The 20,995-nt window shown below is 38.4% G+C and overlaps 1 protein-coding gene across 1 annotated transcript; it reads right to left on the bottom strand.

Moving 5' to 3' along the window:
- Nucleotides 1-8,733: 8,733 nt before the first annotated feature.
- On the bottom strand, nt 8,734-12,030 carry LOC135154209 (uncharacterized). Its single transcript, XM_064099554.1, has one exon. The coding sequence runs from the start codon at nt 12,028-12,030 to the stop codon at nt 8,734-8,736; it is 3,297 nt and encodes a 1,098-aa protein (XP_063955624.1).
- Between the last annotated feature and the right edge of the window lie 8,965 nt (nt 12,031-20,995).

The raw sequence follows: 20,995 nt of genomic DNA, 5'->3' as shown, positions 1-20,995 counted from the left end.
CATATTTCATAAAATAAAATACAAAAGAAATAGTGAGTGAGTGATGTCATCAGTTCCCTCATTTGCATACTGACCGGGATGTGAATATAACTATTTTGTGAAAATAAGCAAAACTTAAAAATGTCATAACTTTCTTATTTTACATCCGATTTTTATGAAATTTTAAGTGTCGTGCTTGTTTGATTTTTCTCTTTTTATTCAAATCAACTTTTTGTTGGGGTGGACTTGTCCTTTAATTTCTTTCACCTCCGGGGGTAATTGTCCTGGGGTATATGTCCTCAGAGGTAATTATTTGGGGAGTAATTGTCCGGGGTGATTGTCCTTGGGGGTAATTGTCCGGGTGTGATTGTCCTCGGGGGTAATTGTCCTCGGGGGGTAATTGTCCTCGGGGGTAATTGTCCTCGGGGGGTAATTGTCCTCGGGGGTAATTGTCCTCGGGGTTAAATGTCCGGGGGGTAATTGTCAGGGGGTAATTGTCAGGGTGGTAGTTGTCCGGGGGGGGGGGGGTAATTGTCCTAGAACCCTTTTCAATATCACCCGTTCTTGTATATGGAACAAACTCCTTCCTGTGAGAAACGCCACATTGCTTCCGTCAATCGCCTTAACCCTTAATTTCTGTATTTTTGTAATTCTTCGTTCATTTTTTTGTGTAATGGTTTGAAGGCTCTTTTTTCTTCTTAAACTTTTTTCTTTCTTTTTTCGTTTTTTTTTTTTTTATATATTTGTTGTGGTATGTAGTATTTTCATTCCATTTCTATTTCGTATTCTATGTATATGTTGTAAGATCAATCTTGTGTTGTTTTTTGTGTTGAGGGGCCTCTTTGTAAATCAGTTTACTAACTGAAAGGGCTACCCTGTTGAAATAAAACGTGAATAAATAAATAATACAATCTTATATAGGATATTCATGTCCTTATGTAGTATCAATCATAATTGACAATATTTTGTTTTCTATGTTCTTCATGTCACTCTCCTTCTCTTCACCACTTTCTCTTTTTCTTTCTACCTCACTCAAATGTTTCTTTCTATTCTCGAAGTTCTATCCCCCTCTCTCCACCCCCCATCTCTCTTCCCCTGCGCTTACCCAGGCCTCTCTTCCTCAATCTTCCATTTATGTGATGATTAGAGTTTTTAAGTAGACTTAAGGACGTTCCACAGTTAAAATTAGGTACATGTCATTTTCACCAAATTTTGCAGAGAGTTACTTTGGTATCTATGCATTATGAAAATGCAAAAATAATATAGGTTCATATGCTTATTTTTTTTCTACGGGTCTTCAAATTCGCCGTATTTTAATTATATGCAATTTGCGCAATCAAGAGAATTATGCCTCTCTTAGACCTCACGAATTCACCAAATGAGTTTAAATCATCTTTACTGAGTGGATACCGCATCAAACTTCATCAAATTTTCAAGATATATAACAAAGTGTATACCAAACTAAGAGAAAGTCTTTTAATTGGTAAAACTATATCTATTTGGAGTCAGCAGCGCCCTCATTTGGCATGAATGGTGCAAAAACTCGGAAAAGGCAAATCTTCAAAAACGTGAATCTACTCAAAAATTTAAAAAAGTATTTTGTATGCTGCACTTTTTTCAAAACCCATGTCATTTTCATCAAATTCTGCTAAATTGTAGAGGAATGCATAGGTGTAGGGAAGTTAAAAATATGGGACCATATTCTGAAGTTGGGTTTAACTTAAACTCAGGTTTAAAGTTGTGGTTTAAGTATGGATAGTCAATTGTTACATAAATCATTAACAGTAGAGATATAATATTCCAGCTCATTTGGCTCTACAATCATTCATAATTGTCTAGGAAGTATAACTGGATGATTGTCTGCACCATCGATGAATCAGGAAAGAGCACAGTAAACATCAGAAACATACAACTTAATACAAATTCTGACACTTTTGGCTTCCAATAATTTGAGCACAGAGTTAGACCATGGTCTAAGTTAAACCTGACTTCAGAATACGGGCCATGGGGTCCATGTGCTCGTTTTTAAACTATTGATGTCCAAAGTGATGCGAGCTGGCATGAAAATCGCCGAAAATGCGCCCAAAACGTGCAAAAGTCTAATTATACCGTCTAAAATGCAAATGGTTCCGAAGTTTTGCCCCCGAACAATTCCAAATCCATGTTATTTTCATCATACTCTCTAGATTTGTAGAGGAATATATTCTAAAGGCATTAAATGTCAAAAATATGGGGTCCATGTGCTCGTTTTTAAACTATCAGTGTCCAAAGTGTTGCGAGTTGGCTTGAAAATATTGAAATCTACCTAAATTGCGACGAAAACGTGCAAAAGTCTAATAATACCGTCTAAAATACGAATGGTTCCGTGGTTTTGCTCCCTAACATTCAAAATCCATGTCATTTTCATCATTCTCTCTAGATTTGTAGAGAAATACATTCTAAAGGCATTAAAATATCCCGGGGGGGGGGGGCCACTTAAATTGACGAGTGGATACCATGCGCGACCAAAAAAACACGTAAAAAGGATGTCTTTTTCAAGATAGGGCACGTTACGTACGTAACGTGATAAGGGTGTCAAAAACACAAAAATAATGAAAAAAGGGTATCTATTTCGCTAGGAAAGCTACGTGTTTAAGGTCACATTTGCGGGGATGATAAAACAAAATTAAAATGTTTTATAAAGGATGTCCTTTTTGCCCCAACACTACGTGTTTAGAGTCCGATTTGCAAGAGGGGGAGGTGTGGAAGGTGGGGCCGTACTAAACCAAATGGTGTGTAAAGGTAAAACCGACGACCGACGGACCCGCCTGGTGGACCCGTGACATAACAATAAAATATCGCTGTACTTGTTTAGGGGTTCATTTCAGGGAATACTTGCCAAGAGTATCATTTTGTTTCCAATACTTGTTAAGGGTAGGGTTTCAGACGCCAATACTTGTAAAAGGGGTGCATTTTCAGAATATGGAAAATACGTGTTTAGGGTGCTTTTCGAGACCACATGGTCGCGCATGGTATCCACTTGTCAATGGAAGTGGCCCCCCGGGTAAAATATTAAAAATACGGGGTCCATGTGCTCGTTTTTAAACTATTGGAGTCCAAAGTGTTGCAAGTTGGCTTGAAAATCGCCTAAAATGCGCCGAATACATTCAAAAGTCTAATAATATGTCTAAAATACGAATGGTTCCTTAGTTCTGCTCCCCAAACATTCAAAATCCATGTCATTTTCATCCTACTCTCTAGATTTGTAGAGGAATATATTCTAAAGGCATTAAAATATTAAAAACATGGGGTCCATATGCTCGTTTTTTAACTATCAGTGTCTAAATGGTTGCGAGTTGGCTTGAAACAGCCAAAAAAATGAGCCGAAACAAGCACTTGTAAGTCTTATAATACCGTCCGAAATGTCTAAAATACGAATGGTTCCTTAGTCCTGCTCCCAAGCATTCAAAATCCATGTCATTTTCATCATACTCTCTAGATTTGCAGAGGAATATATTCTGATGACGTTAAAATATATTAAAAACATGGGGTCCATGTGCTCGTCGTTTTTAAACTATCAGTGTCTAAAATGTTGCGAGTTGGCTTGAAACAGCCCAAAATGCGCCGAAAACAAGTAAAAGTCAGATAATACCGTCCAAAATGTCTAAAATACGAATGGTTCCGTAGTTCTGCTCCCAAACATTAAAAATCCATGTCATTTTCATCATACTCTCTAGATTTGTAGAGGAATATATTCTGAAGACGTTAAACTATTTAAACTATGCGCTCCATGTGCTCGTTATCAAATTATCAGTGTCTAAAATGTTGCGAGTTGGCTTGAAACAGTCTATAATGTGCATAAGACCGTTCGGGCAAAAGTCTAATACCGTCCAAAATGTCTAAAATACGAATGGTTCCTTAGTCCTGCTCCCGAACATTCAAAATCCATGTCATTTTCATCATACTCTCTAGATTTGTAGAGGAATATATTCTGAAGAAGTTAGGATATTTAAACTATGGGGTCCATGTGCTCGTTTTCAAATTACCAGTGTCCAAAATTATTGCGGGTTGGCTTGAAACAGCCCAAAGTGCGCCGAAAACAAGCAAAAGTATGTTAATACCGTCTATAAAGCGAATGGTTCCATAGTCTTGCTCCAAAACATTGAAACTCCATGTCATTTTCATTATACTTATATAAATTATATTTTCCTATTCTTCCCCTCACCTTTTTCTTGTTTCCTTTCGGGTCGGGCCGGCTGTATGAGGCTGTAAATTACACATCATGGGTATAATACCTCTTTTTTACTTTTCTTTCTGTTTTTCATCGTTTCTATCAAGGTAAAGAGTACACTTTTTTTTGCAGGTTGCCAAAAAATAGGGGGGGGGCTCGGCCCCCTCCTGGATCCGCGCCTGGTGTTGGCCTATAAAGTTTTCAAAATGGTTAGATCTTTAGAACTTTAATTTAAGCTACGCACACTGTAAAAATTCTCTAACAACTATTATTTAGACTTAACTAATTGTTTTACTTTTTGAACAACATGTTTAAGAGTTTAAACAAGACAGTAATCAAAAAGTCTAAACAATAGTTGTCAGGGTGACGGGCTTAAACAATGCGCTGAGAATTTTAAACAGCGTTTTAATAGTGTACCATTATTCTCTTATCCTATTTTCCACAATATTTAGAATCTTACCAATAATAGCCATATCGTCAGCATATTTAACAAAAGTGACATTTTCATTAGATAAAATGCAGTCATTTGTGGATAATGATGAACAATGGAGCTGACAATACACTACCCTGGGCCCATAGGCAAATTGTAAGGGATCTATGTCGGGTAGGATAACTGTCGAGCAATCAGGGGTGTCGATTACAATGGTATATGTGGGGGACTTTTTCTTTCTGCCTTATTACTTGATTTCATTTTTTCTTTATTCTAAGGCTTTAGGGGCGGCGCCAGAGCGTTTTAATGGGGGGGGGGAGTGGGAGGTGCACTGCGCAAGACGTCCTAACTTTGACGTCACATTCCGACTTAAGAAGGTAATGTACACTGCAAAAACTCCGGTGTTGATTTAACACCAGCCCGGAATCTATATATGTCCACACCAGAGAAGTATTGCCTGTGTAATGAATCTCTATCAAGAGGATTAAATGGCACTTAATATATCCAGTTCTGAAATCAATTTGCACACAATATTTTAGCTCGCACATCAAGCTTTCATTATTTTGTTTGATTTACACAAATTGTTAATATATATTAAAATTTTCAGCTCGCGCTGCGCGCTCGCATTGTTTGATTTGTGAGATACCTATCCTCTTTGGAAATTCTTACCAAAATTTCTCAAAATGCCCCTTTATCATGTCAGTAAAAATTTAAGCTCGTGCTTCGCGCTCGCATTTAATTGTATGAGACACAGCTTGTTCTTTATTTAAATAAAGACGTGCTTAGACTGTCAAGTTTCAGGTCGGAATATCAAAAGAAAATTCGCTCGCGCTTCGCACACTCATTATTTAATTGGTGATAATTGTATCCTCTTCATTAATCACTAAAAACATTCCTAATTGAGTCCCTTTTCACATTACTATTAAAATTTCGACTCGCGCTTCGCGCTCACATTGTTTAGTTTGATACTTATATCTTTGTTCATGATTATAAAAACTGCTCAGAATCTTCAGGTCTAAGGACATGAAATATCAAAGAATTTGAGCTCGCGCTTCGAGCTCGCGTATTATATTAAGACCACATGAGATACCTTATCTTGTTTATAACAATAAAAACTAAAACTTCAGTCTTCAGTTAGGACTACCCCCTGAAAAACCAACCCAAAAATCAGATTATAGCGGCCAATCGAGAGAAATGTTGATGAAAATATTTTTCGCCCCCCCCCCATTGGCGAAAGCTGGATCCGCCCCTGAACACACGCACACACACACTGGCGGATCCGGGGGGGGGGGGGCAAAGCCGGTCCGTGCCCCCCCCCCTTTCATAGGCACAATAAAAATTTGTAATGTAAAATGCCTTTAAAACAGAAATCCTGGATCCGCCCCTGACCTCACACACACACACTGTTGGGGCCAATGTCGGCCGCAACCAATAAGGAGCTTTCGATTGTCTGCGACTGCAACGTAGTCGTAGTTCACCGAAAGTGGTGACACCGCTACAGTTTCGATTTAAGTCGACATACCCGTACCAGGCCACAGCATATACCAGCGTGATAGCGAGCGGGCCGTGGGCCGATGCTCGGCCGGAGAATCAGGCGTAGCATCACGCTACGAATCAGTGGGGCGACTGTGGGTGCAACATTTGCACTCTTGCGCAAAAAGCCGATAAAAAACACAGTTGTTTGGAAATAGAACATCAATTACCTATCGGATATGTAGTGTCTAAAAACATGACACACTAAATGTAATGGAAAAGCTGGTAACAAGCAGTAATTTGCAGTTTACCAGCCCTGCTGAATCAACGAAACTCGAATGTTGATGCAGCTTCATTCATTTTTGCTAAGCTTGGATGACGTCATCATGTACGAACTAGCGCTCGTTCGAGCACTATGACACCGAACGTCAAAACCCTCAAATACGAGTCACAGATTTGGGCAGTGAACGAGAAGGCTCGTCGCAGATTACTTCACGCATGCGCAGCGCTCCCAAAATTCCTTAATCTCGTACGTTCACATGGCTAGTCACAGAAAACGAAAGGTCTCTATTCACTCATCAAGGGCGACAAGAGAAGAACATAAGGGCGTAGAGACATGAAGATAACATGTGTGGTGTGTACATAGAGATGTATTACTAGTTTGCATATATCTCTATGGGTGTGTATTAACAATAAACAGAAACAGGAAACGGAAACCCCTGCATTGTACAGAAGACAAAAGAAAACATGAGTATTAGATAACATAAATCGTTACAAGTTGTATCATTAGTTATCAGATATCTGTACAAAATAATAAGCAGTTTAATATAAGTAAATCGATATGGAATACCAATTGCAGTTATTTCACCAAACAATATACAAAATTCATATTATCATATTGTCACGAAACCAAGCTGAAGTATATTCTCGCCTTGACGCAAAGAAATACCCGCGTGACTAAAAGCTTGCGAGAAGAAGTTGATTTTATTACAGGTTCAAGACTTCAAGATGAATCTTCAACACACATGTGTACATATTTCAACACAAGCGCAATAAAATACCAGCTCTGAGACATACGTCTCCCTCTCTTTCGTAGCTATACTATCTTCTGACTAAAAGTCACTTTTCTTCCACTACTTATAACGTACCGTTACATAAATGTAACCCACTGTTACATAAAAATATATAAATGAATATATAGAGAATTCTCTACCCTATGTTTCTCCTTGTCTGAAATTACATAAACTACTCTAGCCAATCAAGGCTCAGGACTGACTTATATAAGTTATAATATTCCTTAGCTTGGGGTGGAGATAAAGGGATACATAGAGAAACTACTTGGAACCAATCATCTCCCACTACCACCTTACATAAGCATTTGGAGGTGCCTTTAAAGAAATACATAACGAAACTTCTTTGGACCAATCACATCATAGGAGTCCCTTACATAAGTTAAGTTGTTCCTTGTCTGGAGATGGATATAAAGAGTTACAAAGAATAACCACTTTTGGCCAATGATACATTACTATAGGGCTATCTTGCATAAGTGTCTGGAAATGAACTACACTCTTAAAAATGTTGGGCAACATACGGTCCACACAACAATTGGTTAAAACTTTATCCAATTCTGGGTAGTTTTACACCAATACTGTGTAGTTTTCACCCAAAGCACACATTATTGGTGTAAAACTACCCAGAATTGGATAAAGTTTTAACCAATTGTTGTGTGGACCGTATGTTGCCCAACATTTTTAAGAGTGTAAAGTTTTGTAAAGAGAAACTCTTTCTGACCAATGGCAGTTTAGTACTTTCTTACATAAACTGTGTTTTTCCAGACAGGGGTAATGAATGTTTATCCCTCCCTTGACGTATCAAGTGCAAGAACGTAAATTCTTGCATGTGAAATGGGTTACTGTATATACCATTAGGACTTTCACATGCATTCTTTAATCTTAGGTACACACCTATCATTTAGAAATAATATAGTTTTACTGTGAGGACTACTTCGTCACCGACATCCCCCTCCTTCAGATAATGAAAACGGGATGGGATGAACATGAACTATTTTCTTTTCATTTGTCCTGTTTTCATTTTCTTTAACTTAACTCCTACCAAATAACCAGTGCAATAATTATTCAAATCTAATGTCATAAAATCAGTATCCACTGACTATTTTGTTAAACATATATACCATTTCAAATGTACAAACATCACAAATTATGAATATCCTCCATATCTAATTTCCAAATTAACTGTCAAAGTCAAACAACATATTGAACAATGGTAAATGTCAATAATTGAATACTGGTGGAGATATATTTACAGTTCTTGAGTTCCAGTTTATATTTTGATATTTTAAGAGTTCATCCGGTCTCCGGGTTCTAGGATATGTCATGTCCTCCAAAGTTGAATCATGCGTTCCAATTAATAATTAACAGTTCAAATAGGGTTCTTTAAAGTGAGCTCTTGGATTTAGGCAAGGCAGGTTTTATTATTTGTCAATCGTACTACGACTTAATCTGAAACCATCATGGTGATTTTACGGAAAATCTTACAATAGGTTAGAACACACTATCATACAATACAAAAATACAAATTTACAAATATTTACACTAAACTTAATGGCCTGCTGTCCATGATTTTACATGCGAGATAGGCCATCAGCATTACCATTCTTTGCTCCACTCCTGTGCTCAATTTTCATTGGATAGGCTTGGAGTGCTAGACTCCATCTCATTAGCCTAGCATTATCATTTTTCATTTGCTGTAGCCATCTAAGTGGATTGTGATCAGTTTGAACCACAAACTGTCTACCAAAAAGGTATGGTTGGAATTTGCGTACACTCCACACTATCGCCATGCACTCTTTTTCCACAATGGCATATTTAACTTCTCTTGGTAGAAGTTTTCTACTGATGTATGCAATGGGATGATCTTCGCCTTCATCATTTTTCTGACTCAAGACTGCCCCAATGCCGGGGTCAGATGCATCTACTTGGACAATGAATTCCTTATCAAAATCTGGGTTCCTGAGCACAGGAGCTTGTGTCAATGCTAGCTTTAGTGTCTGAAATGCCTGTGTGCATTTATCATTCCATTTTACTAGTCTTGGTTCAGATTTCTTTGTAAGATCTGTGAGAGGGGTTGCCACCTTACTATAATTAGGAATGAATTTCCTATAATATCCAGTAAGCCCTAGAAATGCCCTAACATCTGTCTTTGTGACTGGCTGTGCAGAATTCACCACAGCTTCTATCTTAGCTGGTTCTGGTCTTACACTGCCCCCTCCCAAAACAAATCCCAAGTACAACACTTCTTGTCGTGCAAATTTGCACTTGCTGGGCTTTACTGTCAGACCAGCATCTCTCAACCTATCTAGAACTTCTCGTAGATGTGTCAGATGCTCCTTCCATGTTTTACTAAATACAATGATATCATCAATGTACGCAGTAGCATAATCACTGGCGACGCGCAATACCCTATCAATCAATCGCTGGAAAGTGGCGGGCGCGCCTTGCATTCCAAATGGCATCACCTGAAATTGGTAAAGACCAAAAGGGGTGATGAATGCAGACTTTTTGCTAGCTGCAGCAGTTAGAGGGACCTGCCAATACCCCTTTGTCAAGTCCATGGTGGTTATGTACTTAGCCTGTCCTAATTGATCAATAATCTCTTCTATATTAGGCATTGGATATGCATCGAATTCGGTTACTTCATTAAGCTTACGATAATCAACGCATAATCTCAGTGCTCCATCCTTCTTTTTCACAATCACTAGTGGACTCGCATAAGGTGAATCTGACTCTGTGATAATTCCTGCCTCTAACATTTCCTTAAGTTCATCCTTAACTTTATTCTTGATTGTGTGGGGGATGCGATACGCCTTTTGTCTAATTGGTCTGTCAGTACTAGTCTTCAGATCATGCTCTGTAACGTCAGTCCTCCCTGGTCTTTCACTTAGTATGTCTGAATACTCATCTAGTATGACCGACAATTGTTCAGACTGTTCAGCAGCCAGGTGGTCAGGTATTTCTACCTCGCTTGGATTGGGGTCATAAGTCAGTGGTTCGACAAAGGTTTCCAAATCTTCATCTTCTTCACTATCAACTATGTCTGCGAACAAGACTAAGTCCTGTCTGTCCCTCCATGGTCTCAGCATGTTTACATGGAAGACCCTGTGTTTCTTTCTTTTGTCCCCCATTTCTACTGCATAGTTTACATCACTTATTTTCTGTATCACCCGATAGGGGCCCTGCCATTTTGCTATCAACTTATTGTTAGAAGTTGGAAGCAACACTAGTACTTGTTGATCTACCTCTATCTCTTGTACTCGCGCTTTCATGTCATTCCATACTTTCTGTCTGGTTTGAGCTTCAGATAGATTTATTTGAGCTGCTTTTGTCATTTCCCCTAGCCTTTCTCTCATATCTAACACGTATGAAACAATACCTTCATTTCCAGGTATCTCTCCCGTCCATGTTTCTCGTACTACATCAAGGGGACCCCTAACTCTGTGCCCATATAGTAACTCAAAGGGGGAGGATCCTGTTGATTCTTGTGGGACTTCCCGGTATGCAAAAAGCATGAAGGGGATGAGGTCATCCCATGTTGCATCCCTCTCTAGACAGTATGGTTTTAACATATTCTTGAGGGAGGCATTGAATCGTTCAACTAGTCCATTTGCCTGGGGATGGTAAGGGCTTGTCCTCATTTGCTTAATTCCGAGACTAGCACACAGTTGTTTCATCAAATGGGACATGAAATTAGCTCCCTGTTCAGAGAGAATCTCCTCTGGAATCCCAACCCTACTGAATATCTTTACCGACTCATCTGCTACTTTTTCAGCCTCGATTGAAGAGAGAGGGACAGCTTCGGGGTATCTTGTTGAATAATCGCACACCACTAAGATGAATCTATTTCCCTTTTTGGTTCGAGGAAGGGGGCCAACTATATCCATAGCTACCTTGCGGAAAGGGGGCCCAATTACTGGTACAGAGACAAGTTTAGCTTTCCCTCGTTTTGATTGCCCTACACATTTCTGACATGGCCCACACGTTTTGCAATATTCCGCTACATCTTGGAATAATCCTGGCCAGTAGAAATTTTGCAACAGCCTCTGTTGTGTTTTCTTTACCCCTAAGTGTCCACCCGTTAAGTTGTCATGGGCTATTTCCAGAAGTTTCATCCTAAACTTTCTTGGGACAACTACTTGCCTATGGACTTCCTCCTCGTTTGTATTTCTACTTGCCCACTTTTGCATTAGGACCCCATCACTAATATAGAAACAATTTCTACTCTGCTCTGTTTCTTCCTCATCTACTGTTTTCTCCCATGTAGATTTTAGGGATTCATCCTCCTGTTGAGCTTCAATGAGTTTACTCCTTTCTACGTCTAGACAGTTAATCTGTGGACTTGGAAAAGGGAGATCTTTGTCTACTATGTTTTCTTCACTTTCACTACCCTCACCAGAATCTATCTCTCCACCCTTTTCATCCCTTTTGTTACCTTGCCCCTTCTCATTGTTAGCCTCCTCTTTCTCAAACAAATTGGTAGTCTTTGTTCCTAACTTGTTAATTTCTTCCTCCTGTTTAGCTGCCTTTGCGCTTTCTTCTCTAGTCTTACTACGAGTTACGACTAAACTCGCAGCCTGATTAGTTGCCTGAGGGATGACCAATTCTACATCATCAACTAGCTCATTACCCAGTATTAGGTCAACTGGTAGGACATCTAGTAATCCTACTTTAACCCATCCAGCTATACCATAGGGCTTGCTAATGAGATATACTCTGGCAACGGAAACCACTGTTCCAGCCAGAAGTCCCTTTATCTCAAGTGTTTCCCCAGGTATGACCAGATTGGGATCCACCAAATCCGTCCGAGCTAATGAGTGTGTGCAGCCGCAATCTCTCAGCAACTCTATTTCCCTGCCTCCTAACATAGCCTTACTCATGTAATTTCTTAACCCGCTATGGGTTTCCCTTTCTACTGTCCGAGTCCTACACAGATATGTTCTCTGATTTTTCTCATTTCTTTCTCGCGAATCACTGGGCTTGTTAGGACAATTTACAGCAATGTGATATAATTTATCACATTTGTAACATCTTTGGGGCCTATTATTACCTTGGGTATATCTCTTGTTTTGATTGGCCCTATCTCCTCTCCCATTACTAGAATATTGGGACCGATCCTCCCTTCCACCAATTTGCTGGGCAGCTCCCACATTTCTCATTGGGCTATAACCCCCTGGTTTTCCCCCTCCTGACTTAGTCTTTCGACTAGTCATATATTGATCAGCGAGCCTGGCCATCTCTTCTAGAGTATCTGGTTCGTGGTCCAATAACCATACCTTTAGATCATAGCTAGGGGACCTTTGTGAGCATCTGCTCTTTAAGGATCTCTTGTTTTAGCCTATTTAGATCCCAGGCGGCATTTGCACCCTCTAGCCACCTACTAAACAAGTCGGTCAACTGTACTGAGTATTCTAAGTACGTCTCGTCCCTCTTAACGTAGTGATCCCTAAATTTTACCCTGTATGCCTCGGCAGTGAGGTCATACCTTCTCAAAATTGCCTCCTTCACTACATTATAATTACCTACGTAATCAGGGGATACCCTGGTGTATGCCTCTCTAATTGCCTTACCTGAGAGTAGTGGGACTAATTGACATGCCCAAATTTCCTCTGGCCACTGATATAATTTAGCCAAATTGTCAAATGTACGAAGAAAAACATCAATATCTTCCCCTTCGACAAATTTGGGTAGCGTTGGCTTGACCCCCATATGTTGCGCATTTCCTCTTTCGCGCTGCCCCTGCAAATTTAGCGCTTCTATCGTCTTTGCTTGCATTTCCATCATCATTTTCATCATCATTATTGTTTCATTGCCTTGGTTTTGAGGTACGCTACCTCGGGGATCTTCATCCCCATTAGTCTCACTAGGCTTAGCTGCACTAGTATCATTGTCTTCAATATTGAGGGGGTTAGAATCTGACACATCTTCACTGAGTGCCCTTACTAATCCATCCTTATTCAAACCTTCAAAAGGCAACCCCCGTTCTTCACACATTTCTCTTAATCTTTTAACCTTTAGCTGCGCTAAATTAGATACATCACTCATCATTGTAATCTAAATGAAATAATCACCATGTAATATTTCAAATAATCATCTAATAATATCTTTATGATGCCTAACTCTGCCTTGCTCACTGCTCACTTACCCTTTCTTCCAGTGTCCTGAATTGGCCTTGACTCTTTTGGACTGGAAGCTCCGTCTTGATCTGTCCAGCAACCGTCTGCCCTCAGTCAGCCTTTTTGCGAGCCTCTACAGTTAGTCTTGCTTCCACTCCCAGTTGTGCTTTCTCATCCAGGTCTGCTTTCTCCAGAAGCCCTTTAACTGCTACTTGTTAGCTTACTGCTCTCATTTGTTGGATAGCACCAGACAACCAAGTTCTCATTCCAGACCTTTGTAAATCTGTTAACTCTGCTAAAGCGTCTTTGAATAGGCTTTGCAAATAACTGTAGTATAAGCCTGTTGGATGCTGCACTGAATAGAAGCTTTTCAGTTTGCTGAACTAATTATCTTTGCTGCCGATTTTTACCAGTTCGTAGTATCGAATTCCTGTGAGCAATTCTCGTTCTCACAATCTTTGTTTCTAATTACTCGCCGTCACCGAACGTTGGCCTACCAGATCCGTTAGCTATTGGCACTGCCTTTTAATCAGTCTTTTCGACGAAACTGTTCTGTGGGAAATTTTTCGATACCACCGCTGCCACCAAAATGTCACGAAACCAAGCTGAAGTATATTCTCGCCTTGACGCAAAGAAATACCCGTGACTAAAAGCTTGCGAGAAGAAGTTGATTTTATTACAGGTTCAAGACTTCAAGATGAATCTTCAACACACATGTGTACATATTTCAACACAAGCGCAATAAAATACCAGCTCTGAGACATACGTCTCCCTCTCTTTCGTAGCTATACTATCTTCTGACTAAAAGTCACTTTTCTTCCACTACTTATAACGTACCGTTACATAAATGTAACCCACTGTTACATAAAAATATATAAATGAATATATAGAGAATTCTCCATGACGAAAAACCTCCATTTGAGAACACTATACCCCAGTTTCCTTTTCACCAATTCTCTTCTCCAAGTACTATAATTTAAGTATCAAAACACCTGTTTCTTGACCTCGGTCCGAAGATAACACGACAGCCCAGCACATACAGTCACAGCAGGGGGCCACACACGATGGATTGCAACGTGTCTAAGAGCCTGCTATGGAGTTCCGTGTATACACGCGGTGAAGTGCAACTTTCTCCCTCCCTCCTTCCTTCCTTCCTTCCTTCCTTCCTTCCTTCCTTCCTTCCTTCCTTCCTTCCTTCCTTCCTTCCTTCCTTCCTTCCTTCCTTCCTTCCTTCCTTCCTTCCTTCCTTCCTTCCTTCCTTCCTTTCCTTCCTTTCCTTTCCTTCTTTCTTTCTTTGTCTGGCTGTTTTTTTTTTTCCGAACGTTAGGACTGTATCAATGCGCGAGTAAACGGCATGCATCCCATATTTTCTTGCTAGACGGACAGAAACTATGGGATGCATCGCAGCGCTGAGGGCGGTCCCTGCATGCAAAGCATACCGTAATTTTCATTCGCTTATTTTCCTTATTTCGAGGTCGATTTTCTTCATTCGAAAATTGAAAAAGGACTAATATTGGATGTCTGAATACAATATGCCTTTGAAAACGTGATTAAATATCGAATACAATAATTTCATTCCGAAGGTCCTTCTACAGGCAGAGAAGTCTTACGTAATAGCACAGCTGTTGTTTATCATTTCGTCCTTGGCTTTACTGGCCTGTGGAGGTGAAATTTAAACAACGGGGATTACCTGGCCAAGATGGGTTTATCTGGGCTTGGAAATGTTCAAATGAAAAATGAGAGTTTCAAATGAAAAATGGGGTCTAAAACCGCAGTTTGCGATCCGAACTGCGGTGACGCCTCAAATGGGGTATTTTCGTAATGTACCCTATGTTTCTCCTTGTCTGAAATTACATAAACTACTCTAGCCAATCAAGGCTCAGGACTGACTTATATAAGTTATAATATTCCTTAGCTTGGGGTGGAGATAAAGGGATACATAGAGAAACTACTTGGAACCAATCATCTCCCACTACCGCCTTACATAAGCATTTGGATGTGCCTTTAAAGAAATACATAACGAAACTTCTTTGGACCAATCACATCATAGGAGTCCCTTACATAAGTTAAGTTGTTCCTTGTCTGGAGATGGATATAAAGAGTTACAAAGAATAACCACTTTTGGCCAATGATACTATAGGGCTATCTTGCATAAGTGTCTGGAAATGAACTAAAGTTTTGTAAAGAGAAACTCTTTCTGACCAATGGCAGTTTAGTACTTTCTTACATAAACTGTGTTTTTCCAGACAGGGGTAATGAATGTTTATCCCTCCCTTGACGTATCAAGGACAAGAACGTAAATTCTGGCATGTGAAATGGGTTACTGTATATACTATTAGGACTTTCACATGCATTCTTTAATCTTAGGTACACACCTATCATTTAGAAAGAATATAGTTTTACTGTGAGGACTACTTCGTCACACATATTATAAATTGTTGTATTACAATATACATTATCATATAATATTATACATAATTTTCCGGAAAGGAAAAAAACACATGAAATTATGATATCAAAGTATTTCTGACTCCGATGGTTATATGCTAGAATTTGGCATAAATCACTATAGGTTAAATAACTCATTCTAGTCTAATAATTGCCCAGGCAATATGTCTCCTGGTCAGCTGCGCCCATGCTCAGCAGCCATGAATATACAACAGCCTCTATATCAGCGGCTACAAAAAGGAATAGATCCGTTATCTATACTATGTATTTCATCATATAAATCGTTACTTAAAAACAAAAAAAAAAAAAATAATAATTTTGCACAACCAAACCGGGTCTGATACTTAAGACCAAGCATCAATCTAATTATTGTAAGCAAAGATCATGCTTATGTGCATAATTATACATTCCATCATTTGGTGAATAAAACATGTCATATAATAAATGCAGAGTGATTAAACATCATCACCGTCAATCAAATAAGGCAAACTGCATGAAATTTTTCGCAGTTTAATTTGTGGTACATAATGAATATTGATGTGTGTTCCAAGATTCAAAGTTATAAACTGGATAGATAACGACACACTCCAAAATGTAAAAGTGTGTGTTTCTAACACTACTTTGTCAGGCTAGAAATGAACAATTCCATAGAAATACGAATATTTTCATGTAGCAAGATCCTTCCTATAAATTCCAGCAAAGTAAGTTATACATCAGATAAAATTTAATTAACATACCTGGTAAATAATAACTGCAAACATACGGTCAAATGCTAATGTGCAGCTTCCAAAAAAGTCAACAGGCTGCGACGACTTCGTTTTGTGTATGTTGTGCGCGGGATAATGTTATTTGCCTAGCTACCGGGCCTTGCCTAGTATATCTCCGCATTAAAATATTCATGACGTCACATTCTAATGCATCAAAATATGATATGCTTGTGAATATAAAGTTAAATCGACATTAATGTGTAATACATATATATGTGTATATTCATATTCATGCATATATGTCCAACAATTGAATAGTAATATATATATTTTAAATAATAAAGGGGAGGACTATTTTTCCTCAGTGGGATGACACTAGACCCACGTGACCCCAAAAGTGATTAGGTTTCGCGGTCTGTGATAAAGTTTTACCACACCCGAATTGGTCGTATGGCGGTAAAAGTAGAAAATCAAACAGAAAAATTAAGAAATTAGTTTGGTCACTATATACAACACAATGTGTTATCTAGCATATCAACAGCTATATGACAGGTTTGTGATCCAGATTCGGGTCGTGATTACACTCCTTTATATCATTATTATACTAGAGTCTGGAAACGTGATGGAACCCTCAAATCATACAAATATGATTGAGAAATGTAATCAGTTAAAGATAGTGATCAATTCTGAAATTGTACTACGACACAAAGGGCATTTGCTTTCCCAATCTGTGCAGATCTCCCTTGCACATCCCGTGCAGGTGCACATATGCCTACACGGAAGTAATACACAGTCCTTCCTTTGATCTTGGCAAATGGTGCACATGTTTTCATCAGAGATACTTGTATTTGAATTTAGACCGAGTTGGATTTCATCTGGATCAGGATCACGTCTGTCTTTATACATATAATCTAGTCCGAGTCTTGACATGTTCAACATCGTATTCATCTTGTTTGAGAGTTCGTTCAACTTTCTATTCATATTGTGATGTGTAACGGTGATATACGCGCCAAAACAAATTGCACAGATTTTCCAGAGGGTATCGAATGTCATCGGACTGTTGGTACCACTTTGATCCTCCATTTCAGATCTTAAACTCTGAACTTGAGTGATCAAACTCTGCATCCGATAATTCATCGAATTCTCCATAATCTTGATTCGTTGATATAAGTCACTCATCTCCACGTTAGATTTAGGATCTGAGCTGGTAATTTCGCCGTTTCTTAAGGTGACAACTCCAAAGAATATAATATGCGAGATCATTTGAAGGACACTATAGATCAGTCCAGCAAAGAACAGAATCTTGACTACAAAAGCTCTTCTCACCGGAGGCACTTCCTGATCTAGAAATCCAAGAACTCTTTCCAAAATGTCGCCCAGATGATACATGGTTACCGCCATTTTGAGATATCAGCGGCCGAAACAGCTAGAGGCTCGGTTTCTCTCCGATTTAGGTGTTTCTGTGTCAAAGCAAAATAGGCAAAAATGGATACATAACTGCAACATATGGAACGCTTCTGGCAGTCTCACCTGCATCACGCGATTCAATATAGCAGCACTGCTGACTTTGAAAACTACTATAAAAGAATTATTCATAAAATACACCATTCATATAATGGTACCACGTTCATTGACATTTGACCTTGATCATGTGACCTAAAACTTGTCAATGATACTTGATTACCCCTATATCCACATTTTATACACTATATCTATGAACTTTAAAAGTTATGGCAGCGATCTAATAATTACCTCTAAAAAAGGCCCAATTTCAATGACCTTAAATGACCTTTTACTTTGGTCATGTGACCTGAAACTCGCATGAGATGTTCAGTGATACTTGATGACTCTTATGTCCAAGTTTTATGAACTAGACCAATATAATTACAGAATTATGATGGTAATTCAACAAATACCCCCAACATGGCCAAAGTCCATTGACCTTTGACCTTGGTCATGTGACCTGAAACTCGCACAAGATGTTCAGTGATACTTGGTTACTCTTATGTCCACGTTTTATGAACTAGACCAATACACTTATATATGATGGTATGATGATAATTCAACAAATACCCCCAAACATCGCCAAAGTTCATTGACCTTAAATGACATTTGACCTTGGTCATTTGACCTGAAACTCGGACGGGATGTTTCATATACAGAATTATGATGGTAATTCAACAAATACCCCCAACATGGCCAAAGTCCATTGACCTTTGACCTTGGTCATGTGACCTGAAACTCGCACAAGATGTTCAGTGATATTTGGTTACTCTTATGTCCACGTTTTATGAACTGGACCAACACTTATATATATGATGGTATGATGATAATTCAACAAATACCCCCAACATGGCCAAGGTTCATTGACCTTAAATGACATTTGACCATGGTCATTTGACCTGAAACTCAGACGGGATGTTTCATATACAGAATTATGATAGTAATTCAACAAATACCCCCAACATGGCCAAAGTCCATTGACTTTTGACCTTGGTCATGTGACCTGAAACTCGCACAAGATGTTCAGTGATATTTGGTTTTATGAACTAGACCAATACACTTATATATAATTATGATGGTATGAAGATAATTCAACATGCAAATACCCCCAACTTGGCCAAAGTTCTTTGACCTTAAATGACATTTGACCTTAATCATGTGAAACTCGCACAGGATGTTCAGTGATACTTGATTACTCTTATGTCTAAGTTTCATGAATTAGATCTATAAACTTTCAAAGTTATGATGGCAATTCAACAATTTTTCTGGGGTGGACTTGACCTTTAACAAACTAAAATGCATGAGAATCACATAATTAAAAAAGACACAATTAATTACATTTTCATTGATTATATTTTATAAATACACTATCCAAATTTATAAAATAAAAATATATATATAACCTGTATTTATTAAAAATGGTCTTTTTTACACGGTAAACTGTTATTTACGTAACATTTATCGAAACAAATCGACTGCAATATGATGCTTCCAGACTACATGTTTTTTCTTTTTATTAAAAATCAAATAGCCATATCCATAGAAATAAATTCTTTTTTTTATTGCACTCCAATTTACCCTCTTTTTAATTCACTTGTAAGAAGCTCGTTTGTCCCATGATTTTAGAGGCTGTTTCATAAAATATCTTTTTTGTATTTTTATCCACCCTTACAAAAAAGTTGATTTGAATAAAAGGAGAAAAATCCAACAAGCATAACTCTGAAAATATCTTCAAAATCTCATGTAAAATAAGAAAGTTATGACATTTTAATGATTCGCTTAATTTCACAAAATTTCACAAAACCGTTACAGTATATGCACATCCTGGTCAGTATGCAAATGAAGGGACTGATGACGTCACCCAGTCAATATTTCTTTTGTATTTTACAAGAAATATTAGATATTCTATTTCCTCATTTTCCTGTGAAGTAAAGTTTTATTCCCCCTGAACATGTGGAATTTCCATTGTTTTCATATTTTATGGATCAGTCAAGTTGGTCCTTAATGTAAAATCTGTAAAACTGAAATATTGTATAATCAAACAATAAAATACAAAAGAAATAGTGAGGGACATCATCAACTCACATTTGCATATCACCGAGTTGCACATTTAACTGTTTTGTTAAAAAATAACAAAATTTCAAAATGTCATAACACTCTTATTTCAAATTCAATTTTGATGAAATTTTCAGCGTTGTGCTTGTTTGATTTTTGTTTTTTGATTCAAGTCAACATTTTTCTTGGGTGGACTTGACCTTTAATCTATTTTACGATCCAATACTTCCTGCCAGAGCCAAACGCTTAATTCATTACTTTGCTCATTCTGTTTGCCAAAAGAAACAAGTGGAACAGCTCTGGCAGTCTTGCCTGAATTATGCGATTCAATGTAGCAGCAGTGCTGAATTATTGAATAATTCACACACACAAAAATCATTATTCATATGATAAAAAAATACTATGTTCATTGACCTTAAATGAGCTTTGACCTCGATCATGCAGTGACATAAGACTCGTGCAAGACGATTGATCCGTGATACTAGATTATATACCCTCATGTCCATGTCTGAGCTTTCAATGGCAATTTAACAAATACCCCCAACATGGTCTAAGTTCATTGATCCTAAATGACCCTTGACCTTGTTCATGTGACCTGAAACTCGCATTGCATGTTTCTTGATGCTTGATTACTCTTATGTCCAAGTTACATAAACTAGACTCATAAACTCTCAAAGTTATGATGGCAATTCACCAAATACCCCTAACATGGCCAAAGTTCATTGACCCTAAATTACCTCTAACCGTTGGTCATGTGATATGAAACTCGGACATGATGTTGAATGAAACACAATTACCCTTATGTCAAAGTTTCATAAACTATATAGATCCATACAACGACATTTCAAAAACTTTACCCGTCTGTTAACATTTTGATGTTGATTTCCCCAACGACAGGACCAAGGTCAAAGATCATTTAGGGTCAATGAAAAGTTCATTGACCCTAAATGATCTTTGCCCTTGGTCCTGTGACTTGAAACTCGGGTCGGATGTTCAGGAATTCT

The sequence above is a fragment of the Lytechinus pictus genome, chromosome 5 (assembly GCF_037042905.1).
Source record: "Lytechinus pictus isolate F3 Inbred chromosome 5, Lp3.0, whole genome shotgun sequence".
Taxonomy (NCBI): Eukaryota; Metazoa; Echinodermata; class Echinoidea; order Temnopleuroida; family Toxopneustidae; genus Lytechinus; species Lytechinus pictus.
The sequence above is the reverse complement of the archived record's forward strand: the minus strand, read 5'-3'. Positions and strand labels throughout refer to the sequence as shown.

Bases quoted from the DNA above. Each gene is read 5' to 3' on its own strand.
- LOC135154209 (XM_064099554.1), bottom strand. From the start codon at position 12,030: ATGTTAGGAGGCAGGGAAATAGAGTTGCTGAGAGATTGCGGCTGCACA.